Raw genomic sequence first — 13,107 nt, 5'->3', positions numbered from 1 at the left:
CAATCTTTTTTTTTTATTATTATTAAATGTCCTTCATTAATTATGAATCTCCTTCCCTCTCTTAACACTTTTTAAGAGGTTATACATCTGATCCATATGAATTCATGTCAATTATTAATTTGATTCTCTAATCCCAACCATTTTATATTTCAAAAATCTATTCAAGAAATATTTTCCACCCTCATTTCGTAATCCAATTGGATATCATTCTTATGCTACCATTTTCTTAATCAAATCATCTACTTGCATATTATCCTTGAATTGCTCGTTTTACAACCAATCATTCATATGCTAAACTAATATTTCTTAATTAAGTAATATTTCTCAAAGATCATCCACATACTACATTTGGGAGTAGATTTATGCCATCAAAATGGAGGCATAATACATTTGTTCTTCATTGTTTTGTACCTTTTGTTATATTCTCCCATTGTTTTCTTTATCATGAGTGTGACCATGAATTTGAGTCTTTGCCATGCTCATTGAATTTTACTTATCCATTAAGTGTAGCTCAAATGGGGGTTCCACACTTTCATTTGAATGACCACTTAAAACCAACACACTCCTTAAATTGATATTATCCTAAATATTTTATTTTCATTTGTTTTAATAGATAGGATGCTACAATATCCTTAAATTGATATTATCCTAAATATTTTCTTCTCATTTGTTTTAATAGAAGAAGTAGAAGTGATTTATACTGTTAAATTATTCCACGAGCTAGATAAAGAGATTTAAATTAATAGAGGCCTATATTCAAATATTTTATTTTAATTTCAACATATAGTTGATTTACCATAGTATTAAAGGCATCCAAAATATTTATCTATAGAGTTATCATGATTCATCTTTACTGAATACTTCTTACAAAGAATAGTTTATTTGTTGGAGACTTTCCCTTATACATAGTACCCAAATTATCCCATAGCTCATTTATTGTGGCTTCAAACGATACATTCAACATAAAAAAATTTGACATACATTATCTAATTGAACTCCTTTCCTTCCTATAAAAAACTAGCCAATCTTCATCCTTCATGCCAATTTGTTTTGTTAATAATATAACAATCCATTGATATTTTCAATAAACATATCTTCCATTTTAACAAATATCAATCCAAACTCTCATAGTAAAAATAAAATAATCTAATAAACATATATCAAAAAATTATTCCATATACAATCTTAAGAAATCAAAAAGATGAAAACCAATGACAACACATAGCATTTTAACCTAAGAAAACCCATTTTGATATAAAATTTACTAAGCTTAAATATTTCACTATTAAAAAAGCTCACCCATTATCTAATGTAACAATGAAATTTTCCTACTCCACCCTTAAGAATGTGTAGTGAATTGAAAGTGGTTTTATATATTACATGAATTCACTCAAAATAGAAAGTTTATTGCTTTAAAATATCGAAAATTATCACAACTTTTTTTTCTTCTAAAAATATTTAAAAAATCACAATTTTTAGATCAGCTAGTAAGCTTGACCCAAACTAGAATATTAAACATGGAAAGTACATAACATTCAACCAACAAAATGGACAAACATTTGGGTATGGTTATACTACAAGTTATGTAATATCTATAACACTAATTTTTTTTTTTTTTGATGAGATGTGTGAAATAAAATATTATTTTGAAAGGGTTATATACTGTTATGTAAAATGAATATGACTATTAATAGGAGACCCGTGTGTTAGCTCATTGAGTCTCAACTATCACTTTAGGTAGCCCAAGTCATATATCCAACTCTAGATTTTTCCACGATGTGAATTAAGGTCCATAGCACATCACTTAAGTGGTTACAGGGGGTTTTTCCTATAAAGAGCTAAGCTTTGGGTTGTTGGACAAGAATCAATTCATCTCGATAAAGAAATGTGACTATTAATAAGAGGATATGTATTAGTCACAATTAACATGAATCTTTTCATATGAATATTAAAATTGAACAAAAATCATTTCAAATATATAAGCCTGAAACTAATATATTACATACCACTATTTTGATTAAAGTGAATATCTATTTGAAATCTTTTTATAAATTTCATTCAAGTATATTCTTTTTAATAAACATTTTATGAAAAAATAATTGAACCCTTCCTAGAAACTATTAATATCTTACATTTTAAATTTAATGAAATAATATAAGTAAAAATCTACTATAAACCTTTTTAAAGCAAAAACTTTACAACATATTAGACCCACATTATCAATTAGTATAACAGTTGTAAGATCTTTCATATACAAGTTCATTATTTGCTCAAAAAGGGTGAACTAAAATTTGATGATATTTGAGATTAAAGTCATGTAATATTCATAGTCCATAATGTTAACAATATTGATTTCTGGTTGCACTATCATCAACGTTTCGGATCCCAAGTTGATATGAATGAAATTTCAAATTCTTTGATTGAGATCGTGAATCAAACGTAATAAAATGCCTTAGGTTTAAATAATAGAGAAGAATTTTGTGACCCTTCTTAAATTCGTTATCCTTATACGACTTCTCAATTAATTTTTTATGCCACTGAAATATAACTTATTTAAATACTGATTGCGACTACACAAATATAATTTTTTTTAGTTTCCCCAAATTTCTTTTGAATAAGGCTCTAAAACCAAGACTTAACACAAAATGGAACTTTGGTTTGGTTTAACAGAAAGTGGCACCCAAACAACTCCAGATAAAAACAAGTGATGCAGAAAACCCATATAATTATATTCGGTGTACCTCCCCTCCAGCAAATGTCTCTGTAAAACTTTACGGTACACCGACAATTGCATAGAAACATCGTCTGCACCTTAACCAAAGATTTCTTCATTCCTCAAAACTTTCTCGGCTACTCTGCCACAAATGTCGGTGTTAACTTTTAGAAAAGCACATTGGAATATGTACCTATACAAAATTAAAAAATACATTGGAATATGTATCTGTTTAAAAGAGAAAAAGCTCATCTAAATATGTACCTACCTCTTTAATAAAACAAGTTTTAGGCCCTGCATAGCCACTTTCTGGTACATCAACGATTGCCTGGAACCGTGTCTGCACCTTAACGGAAATTTCCTTTTTCCTTAGCACTTTTCCGGTTGTTTTATGTGGGAGTTACCTGAACATAGCCTACCACACCACTGTTCAGTGCAGAGACCCTTCTTTGTTCTGGAGATTTCTGCTTTGTTTAGTATTAAGATGGCATCCTCCAGCCGCGCCAACACTAGCGATACAGAATGCTGTAATGATGTTACGAAAGGTATGCAAAAAGTAGTTTTTATGCACAATCTGTGTTTTCCATATGCCTTTTTCAGTTCCGTAAACAAGATCTGTATAGTTGAGGTGGAGGAAAGTAGATTTAATGTTCTTTTTGGTCTGATTAAAGATGTATCTGCTGATAAAATGTCCTAACTATTGAGTAGCATTTAACGTGTTGTTGGTTACCATATTCCATTAACCAGTGATAAGAATTAATTTTTACAAAAAGAAATGGGAGGCTGCCAAATGTCCCCAGATCCAGATTGTTAATCACTAATTACAAGTTTAAAAGAAGGGTTTTACGCACCTCTGTATAGCATACGTCTTTGAATACCCTTTACAACACCGTTAGATTCATACAGCTATAGTGGATGAAATGAGAAGTTTTTGGTTTTTATATTGTATCAAGTCCTAAAATGTTTAGGAATAAACCATCAAACGAGAAAGATCAAACTTGATATGTCAAAAGCAGCAGTGATAAAGCAGAGAGTAACGTGTTATAACAGCCATAGAAAAGTCAAGTATCGCAGAAAAAGAGAACTGTTATCTATGATTTTCTAGTGGAAATGTCTATCACTAATCCCAAGTTTTCAAAGAGGGTTTTGTGCACATCCCTGTATTATGTCATTGAGTATCCTTTACGGCGACGCTTTAGATTTGTACAACTATGGCGGATGAAATGCGATTTTTTTTGGTTTTTTATTTTGTATCAAGTTTTATTGTTTACCCGACCATCTACATTAGGAGCTGAACCACCTCTCAACCTTCTATATTCCTTCAACCAAGAGTAAGTTTCCTCTATCGTAGGATCCTACAAACAGCTGAATACGGATTCCGGTACTGGTCCGCTACCTGTCTTGCGCGCTGGGCTAACCGATCCTATCTGGTAAGATGTATCGCCACCCTCTAGTGCCATCTCTGGTAAGATGTATTGTCATCTTTTATTTTAATGATGGATCTAAATGATCCCAAACTTTGTTAAAAAAAATCTTGCACACTACTGCATATAGGGGGCTTTTAAGACAGCATTTGAGACAATTTTTGAGTGAATTGTCTTAACTTGAGACAAAATAAAACTTGTGTATTGTCTTAAATATTGTCTTTAAGTGAAGGTCTTAAATTATTGTTTTAAACAATTGTCTTTATAAAGACAATAAAAAAGACCAGTATTATTCTATATAGAAACTATAACTATAATATAAAACATATTGCCTCTATAGAGATGGATATGTCTTTAGTCCCACTTAATGTCTTTTTAAGATGATTAAAATATTCTCATAAAAAAGATTACGACTTCTGTCTCTCTAGAGATGATATAAAACAATGAATTTTAAAAAATAGCTCGCTATTCAGATAAATCAATATTGTTAAATATAAACTACAATATCATTGACTAATTTATGTTAGGGCGCGATGGAATTGAACCACCAACCTATTGCTTGTAAAGCAGGTGCTCTTCCATTGAGCTAGCACCCTTTAAAGAATAATTAAACCCTTCAGAATCTTGGGTCTCAAAACACCCTTTGGTTTAGTACCGAGTTTCAAGTCTGAATAATAGTTGAGAACATGTGACCATTGCCAGCTATTTTGTGTTTATGTATTGAACAACTTTTTGTTGCCTTGAAAATAAAACAACTGTGTTTCTTACACAAAACCTTACAATATCTATCTGGCTCTATGCAACACAAAGAGAATGTACAAAATTTTTGAATGATACATTTATGTTTCTGAAATGGCACTTACATAGTCTGATTCTCATCCTAAGCGTGAACCTGTTCAATGCAAAATAGGTGCAAGTCATTAGTCCGCAAATTCAAACTGCCCTCTTGCCATGTAAAAGGACTTTATATCAGAAACAATGAAGCTGATATCATGCCCCGAATTTAACAATATGAATACCCCTCAGTTGTTAAATTTAAGAGAAAGTATGTATATAATTGATGTACGTGATGGTACAGACTACCAAAAGTGTTTTGAGGTGTTTATCCTCGCAATAAAAGAAATAAAATCAGTAAGAACTAAAAACTTCATGACAGATTATGATGAAAATTACTTCATATACCTTGATACCTTCTTGCAGAAATAATACAACAATTAACATGCCAAAGACCTCTCTGGTTACTCTTTTAAACCTTTTTGATGAGTGTGCAGGCACTGGAATTTGTAAGAACAAATAGTAGCAATGTTGTCCACACAGAAGCCCTACACAACATTCTTTCCATCAATAAGAGCTTTATAAAATATCTTCTCCCTTAAAATAATACATTATATGGCCATCTTCCAGATCCTATCACATGTATTGAAATACAATGGAAACAATATATACCGCTTTCTATATGAATTCTCTAATACTGTGACTATCCATATTTACCATCATGTCCATGCAAGAAACAATCTGTCCCAAATCATCCCTATCTTTTGCAAAGATATACATATATGTATACATAAGAGTTGTGGGTTTTGCAACTCCAAGAATCAATAGGGGTTGTCCTCCTATCAAGGAATGCATAATTCCACATAAGCTAGTAGAAATCAGTGTCTGAATAGCAGTTAAGGTGCCATCTACAAAATAAAAAATATGCTAAGAAGGTATTACCATATGTTTTCAGAAATATCTTTGAAATCAAGCAAATTTACATTCACAAATCCAATATCTAGATGCAAAGCATCCATAAGAAGTGATAAAGGATTTTTAGTACAGATGGAAGATGAAAATGAAAACATAGCTGTCATTTCAATCCTCACACCAAATAAAATATAGGTGGTTGGAGTCAAAATTCTGTAGGAAGGAAAATAAGTTATTGATTCATTTATAATAGTCATTATCAGCATTGTCAACTTGGTTTTCTATGACTGAAATCAAACCTCTTGGAGGCTGTAAAGGCACCAAAGAAACCTCCAAATAGGTAAATAAACCCTCCAAGCTAATCAGAACTGTATGACAATGCTTTAGACATAAAAATACCACTTTATTGGATCTAAAACACACTCAGAAATCCTCCAAATACAAATGTTATTGCTGCAACTTAAACAACAATCTCAACACCCACTTACATGATAGCTTTACCTAACACACTAGATAGAATTTCACACCTCTATATGGTGCTCTTACTTCTCAAACTTTACATATCTGATGATCTCATACCCGAAGTCTGAAATGCCGCTCCTATTGTTACCTTATTGACAAGTCTGAAAAATAAATATCAAAAACATCAAATAAGAGTCATGCATTGTATTGTATCTAAAAATTTATTTTTCTCCACAAAATGGACCAACAGGGGATCCTTGTCTGAGCATTTTCTTAGGTTGAAAGACCTAAGTGATCAATCGCCTATCAACCATAAATCAAAAAGTAAAACATAAAAATATAGTTTCTCTAGTGACACACAATCTTCCCCCTCTTAATGAAACATTTATTGAGTCCCTGAATCTGTTGGATAAAGGTTAGATATTAAAATGTGAGCATGTCGGTACATATATATAGTAAAAGGAATATGGCCAAAACAATTGGGGGAGCCAATTATTTGGGTGTATTGAAAGTGCTTTTGCAAAATAACATAAAGGCAGCGGCAAAGCGCATTCTGTGAAACAATTTATAGAGAATTTGTCAAAAAAAAAAAAGTGAAGGGTTTTGCTTGCTTAAGTGCATCAATGTTAAGAAGAAATGTCAAAAGTGTTAGTATGATTTGGCTTATAATAAGTCAAAATTTTAGGCTAATGCAACAATTAATGAAGGGGTATAGATTTTTCAAGAGGAATATGCTTTTATTCTCTGCTAAAATGAGAAAGAAGACAGTAGATGTTAGTTCTCTGTTTCAACAGAATTGCACCATTTCAAACCAACTGAAACATATTATCACAACTCACAAATCTAAATTCCATATGAATTCTTTTGTTTCAACAGAGAATAAATGAGATAAATTTAAAGGTTTAAAAAAATAAAACACAATAAATTTGATATGTCCTTACTATCATCTTGGAAGATTGTGTATCACAGTCTTTTCTCTTGTGATTTTGATAATACTGTGTTATCTTACTGCTTGTGACAACTTTCATTGAAAACACTATTCTGAAGGTTCCTAACACAGTGGCTACCATAATTGTAGTGTTTATGTCACTGTCTTTCTACTTTGATCGTTGTTTATGTGCTCATCTTATTAGACTTTTCATACTATTATTACACCTGTCATTTCTTCTATCACTCAATCTTGGAACTTTCACTTGAAATGCACATACTTTTCCTTTAACAGGCCCATAACATCTCTGACCAGCGTATGAAAGATGTGTTCATGGGGTCTCTCTTCATTGCTCATCAAGATAGTCATTGGATCTTTCGAATAGTGGAATTTCTTGCTGTACGATGATGATGGTAATTCAAATGTGTTTCATGAAAGAAATCCTCACTATGACCTGTTTGTCTCCTTACATTCAATTGTTCTATTGTGACGTCCATAGAGTAGAATCATTGTATTTTCTCATTGGTTTTGACTTCAAGAAATTCCTCTATGACTGTGATTATGACAGTCATCCCGATGCTTTATCTTATCAATCTTTGATCAAGGCTTCCTTTATGCGGTAACAATATCATTTGGCTGCTTTTCTGATTATTGTTTCATGTTGCTTATGTTCTCATGACCTTTCAAAACCACAGACTGTCCTCTGAACCTAAAGGACTGTTTTTACAATGTTTTTTTTAATGACCTTGCTTTGACTGTCTTTTTGAAATAGTGGTCTTTCTTCCATGTTTAAGGCTATAACCCACTTGACAGAGGTTGCAAAAAACATCTTCACGAGCCTTCAATGCAGTATTACGGGCGGCTCTCTTTATTTCCCTTAATTGTCATCAATGCACTTGTTGGGCTATGAACTTGAAATACTTGTCTTTGCCAAAACAAAAAATGCTTGCGTATTGGTTTCTATTGTGGCTTTGTTTCAGATTTGTGCATCTTTAGGTACCAACACCATACCACTTTTCACTGTCACACCATCATAAATCCTGCTCTTGTAGCTTGTGTTGCTACTCTTACTTTTTGTATGCCTGGGATATGTGTTTAAGCATGGAACCTTATGTTGGCTTCCCTTTAGCACTATGAAGATCACTTTGAAAAAAACTATATCTTTATGACATACAGGAACCTAGGGTATCATGGTTATGACACATGTCCCTTTGAAAATTTCTTTCATAGAACTTTTCCTTACAAACTACCATTGTTCTCAGGACTACAAACTCTGTCTCTTTGGCTTGGACTGTGATATTTGATAAAAAGATTGTTCTTGTTGATTTTCATCTTTTATGGAGGTCTATTCACTGTACCATTCTATACAAGATTACAAGAACTGTGGCCATTATTGCCATGATTTGTACATTCTACAGTAATTATCATTGTTAAGAATTCTATCTATTGCTACAGGTCTCCTTAAGCTATGGACTGTACTTTCCACATGGCTTCCATTATAGATGCTGCTACAGATCAGCATGATATTGTCAACATTGTCTATTTATTGAAACCTTTTGACTGTCTTTGCTTCTTGTATTACAAGCCCTTTTATTTTGCAATCTTGTATGTTACAAATATTGTCTTAAAGTTTTATGACTGTGATTGGTCTTTGTAGTCATTGTTTTCTCTGTCACAGACCTGTGATCTGCAATGTGACTAAATTTTGAAGCTTTGTTCACTATGAAGTTGGACTGAAACTTTCCTCTAAATGACTGTCACTGTTCTTTTAGCTTGCAAACCTGATGGGGCTATCTTTCACTCACCATATGTATTTTCAATAGTCTTTCTCTTGTCTCTAGGCTATACTTTATTGTTTGTCTCTGGTGGGTATTTGAGGACTACCATTTATTCATTGTTCACTGCTCTCTAATGACTGTCCTAGACAGTGTTATGCCTCTTGTACAAACATATCCCACTAATGGTTTTTTCAATACAACTAGGAATCTTAAGAGGTAGAATTTTGTCATTCAATGATTGGGCTTCTTCATGTATCTACCTATCTTTGCTATCTAAGGCTGCATATACAGTGTTCAAGCCTTTAATGTTTCATTGCTAGTGATCTTCATCTATCATGAAGGCTTGCATATGTTGAACTTTTGAGTTGCAATACTCTCCTTTCTCTGTGTATTTTCTTATTCATTGAATGCCATTGATGTTTTATTGTTCATTGTGTTCATCATTGGTTTAACTACTTTGGTCTAAACAAATCACTGTTTTCACTTCAAATATCATTTGTGAATGACAATGAAATTACTGAACTCTTTGTTAATTTTAGGATCAGACTGATAAATTAGGATCACACAGATGATAGCAATGACATAAAACCAAAATAATGAACACTAGGAACACCAAACTACCCTGGGAAAACCTCCCTCTTGGAGGTGAAAAACCCAGCTATAAATCTCAGATCTTATTATGCAATAATTAGTCAGTATCTTTACAATGAGCTTCAATGCTTGAAGCAATCAGCAAGCTATGCACAGTAGTATAATGTCTTCAACCTAGGACAAATATACAAAGACGAACTTATTTGCAATAGATATGATATTCGCTGTCACAAGAAGGGCTACAGACTCTGAGATGAAGTTTGCTTTACCTTCAATGATATATCGCGGCCTTAGGAGATGTTCACTGCATGTAAGAATAGTTCGCAGTCACAAAAGTATGATTCGCTGCCTTCAAGTTCAGTTCGCTGCCTTAGGATGATGTTCGCTGCCTGTAAGAACAGTCCACAGTCACAAAAGTATGATTCACTGCCTTCAAGATCAGTTTGCTGACTTAGGATGATTCGCTGTCTTCCAAAAGATAGTTCGTTGATCACTGCTGCTGATTATAGAATATATTCCCTGTGTGTATATTGTTTGCTGAATTGTGTGTTGATACAATGATTCATACTTTTTATATATATGAGACTTAGCATCCTAATTCATCATAGGTCGGCTTACAACAAGGAGCAATATAATGCTTTAGATTAGGCGCCCAATATAGGGTCAGCCCTAGACGCTACAAGTTACCTCAACACAAGTTACATTCAATATAGGACTTGACCTATCCACAAGTTACATTATAGGTCACGCCCAATTTTCATATTTGCAAGTTACATACACTGCCCAAATAGGGCCAAACCTAAACAAAAATTTATGTAACAAAATGTGATAAGAAGCATGGCTAAGGCCGATAGGTCCATACACATGCTAAGTGTGCTAGGTCGGTCCTAGAAGGGATCCAACCTAGCTACAAATATCAACATCCTTAATGGTTACAAGTTACATAATGCGTTTGGGTCTAGCCCAATACAAGTAATACTTATATTTGACCCGAACTAGCTATTATTTCAACACTCTTCACATGCTATGAAGTTTAATAGTGCAAGGCTTCTATCTAATGACTTGAACATTCAATGCCTCTTATGGAACTGTGAATGGAAAAAGAAAAAGGTCACAAATCACTGAAAAGATCTCATCATGAACAACCAATAACCTCCTCCCCAAATCTCTAAAAACAGTAAATATATCATGGAAAGTGAACTTATCTTATAGAGTTTTTGACAGTGAAAACACCTCTGCTTGATATACTATTATTTGGAGTTTAGATACGTGTCTTAAGTAATATATTTCAAAGAGATTTCACCTCTGGATACACAAGTCTCCTTAGATGCAATTTTCGATTCCTCTTCTATTATTTCTCTAGGTAATCTATTTGATTATTATGTATTCAACAAAATAACATTCCATTTTTTTTCAAACATTTATGCTTTCTATGAATGTGTGGGTAAATTATGTCAATGACTTTCAAGAGATAAGGTTTGAAGATCCAATCTAGGTGAATTGCTTGTTGAATCTTGAATACTCAATAGTTAGAAAGAATAGATATCATGCACCATGGCTCAACCATGTTCAACATTGCTTAAATTTTTTGAAGCTTAAAATTCACTTGTAATTTAACTATCCAACTTTGAACATTTTACAAAACCAATTATGTTTTACATGATGCTAATGAATAAGGATTCAAAGGTCAAAGAAATAGATTCTTATATCTTAAAAAGCAAAGCCATTGAACAGCCTCGGGCAACATGCTTGTAGTCCAATTTTGAGAAACCAGAGTATTCAGATAATGCCTAATTTCTTCTACAAGCCTTACCATTCAAGTATAATCTAATGGGTTCTTTACAAGTCCTTCAACAACTCCATCCCAAAATGCTTTCTCCATTGTAGATTTGATTTGAGCTTGAATTTTGTTAGTTTGCTATAAGTTGTGTTCCTGGACAAGAGTCTTAGAAAATATCCTGTGAACCAATTCTTTTATTTTTTTATAGACTTGTGTCAATCTTTTATCACCCTCTAGGTTGTACAAGGACCAATACACAAATATGCAGGTGCAGAGTTACCAGCTATTTAGAGTGACATTTAAGACTGAAATGAAGTGTACCATAGCAACAACCAAAAATCTTTGAATCACAAGGGATCTACGATCATACACCTAGAATAAGGAGACTTACATTCATTCCCTTTGTCTTATCAAGCTTTTCATACATATAGATATTGTATGCTAGTCTTAAGAATTCATCAAAGCGAACAGACGCAATTTTATACTTAATCTGTACAACTTATTTTTATGTCTGGGCATGTATTTTAATACATATTACTATTCCTACATGCATTATTTCCCCATACTGAATGTTAGATGTATTATTTCTATTCAAACAAATCTTTCATCTATTCTTCTACCTGTTATTTCTACCAGTGGCAGGGTAGATTCGTTTCAGTCAAGAAGAAATTATCACCTAGAAAGATTACTCTGCAATTGAAAAGAGATCAATGGTGAAGTATAAAACTCTCCACCCAACCAAATGGCATCATCAAGCCGATTGAGGCCCTAGCCAATCCCCGAGTGAAGAGGATCACCTAAAACCTCAGTAGCTCAAACAATACAAGGAATAATACACACCAGGCTTCTTATACACATTTATGATTACAATACCCTGTTGCTATCCAGCTCGAGGGAACATATCTGCATAGTATTATAAGCTTATGCTCAATATTGGGAACCCCCTTATAACCAGGTATAACACAAAACAATTCATAGAACCCATAGCAATTCTAGAACTCTTCACATATATTACCTTTAGGTAATTGTAGCAATACAAAGAAATATAAAGCAAGATGGCTTGCCTCCATTCTTCTTCTCCATCCCTGCAACCCAACTAGCCAGTACCTCCCCAAAAGGAAACCCAAACCACTATCAAAGCTACCTACGGGCTTCACTTTTTCAACACATTTATGACAAACACCAAATATCTTCACGAAACAAATAATTTTTTATACACCAAAATTATGACTCACACAAGAAAAACAACATTAACCTCTATACTCCGGCGATAAAATGTAAGATCCATTAATGAAAAACAAAGACAAACAATGTAGGGCACATGGCATCCATGATACAAGGATCACCAAGCAATGGAAATCAAGATGACAGTCCAGAACTCCTAAAAAGATGATAGTGTTGTTATGAGTCAGGAAGCAATCATGAAAGGGATTTCAGGACAATTCAGAGTAGTGAGAGTGAATGTCTGAATTTGTTAAGTTTGGAGGTTTTCAATGTTGCATTAAAGATTTCTCATAAGTCACTTTCATAGCATCTAGCACTGTCACTTCTATGACCTTGACAAAGGTTCATAACATACATGAGATGATAACACCAATAAAAAATGGCTCTCAAATGACATCTCACATAGGGATTCAAAAGACAATAAGATACAGTTCTATGAAGACGCAGATTAGTATGAGGAATAATCAATAAGCAAAGATAAAGACAGCTACAACACAAGAAAATATAGTGTAAGATGTTGA

The 13,107-nt window shown here is 33.1% G+C and overlaps 1 protein-coding gene and 2 long non-coding RNA genes across 3 annotated transcripts in view; 1 reads left to right on the top strand and 2 right to left on the bottom strand.

Annotated features, from left to right (window-relative positions):
- Positions 1-2,390: 2,390 nt before the first annotated feature.
- On the bottom strand, positions 2,391-3,121 carry LOC131857419 (uncharacterized). The gene is made up of 2 exons (XR_009358732.1): positions 2,982-3,121; positions 2,391-2,855 (listed from the first exon to the last, which is right to left on the bottom strand). It is a non-coding gene; the product is annotated as an uncharacterized LOC131857419 (long non-coding RNA).
- LOC131055969 (disease resistance protein RUN1) overlaps positions 3,105-13,107 on the top strand; it is a 27,328-nt gene continuing 17,325 nt past the window's right edge. Inside the window, exon 1 of the mRNA XM_057990287.2 lies at positions 3,105-3,258. Coding sequence (XP_057846270.2) covers positions 3,105-3,258 — 154 coding nt within the window. The remainder of the gene's footprint in view (positions 3,259-13,107) is intronic.
- The window catches only part of LOC131055970 (uncharacterized), a 10,384-nt gene continuing 1,898 nt past the window's right edge, over positions 4,622-13,107 (bottom strand). The window contains exons 2-3 of the long non-coding RNA XR_009108567.2: positions 5,320-5,459; positions 4,622-5,029 (exon numbers count right to left, since the gene is read on the bottom strand). This is a non-coding gene — a long non-coding RNA (uncharacterized LOC131055970). The remainder of the gene's footprint in view (positions 5,030-5,319; positions 5,460-13,107) is intronic.

The sequence above is a fragment of the Cryptomeria japonica genome, chromosome 8 (assembly GCF_030272615.1).
Source record: "Cryptomeria japonica chromosome 8, Sugi_1.0, whole genome shotgun sequence".
Classification (NCBI taxonomy): domain Eukaryota; kingdom Viridiplantae; phylum Streptophyta; class Pinopsida; order Cupressales; family Cupressaceae; genus Cryptomeria; species Cryptomeria japonica.
Note: the sequence above shows the minus strand (reverse complement) of the source record. Positions and strands in the feature narration are given on the sequence as shown.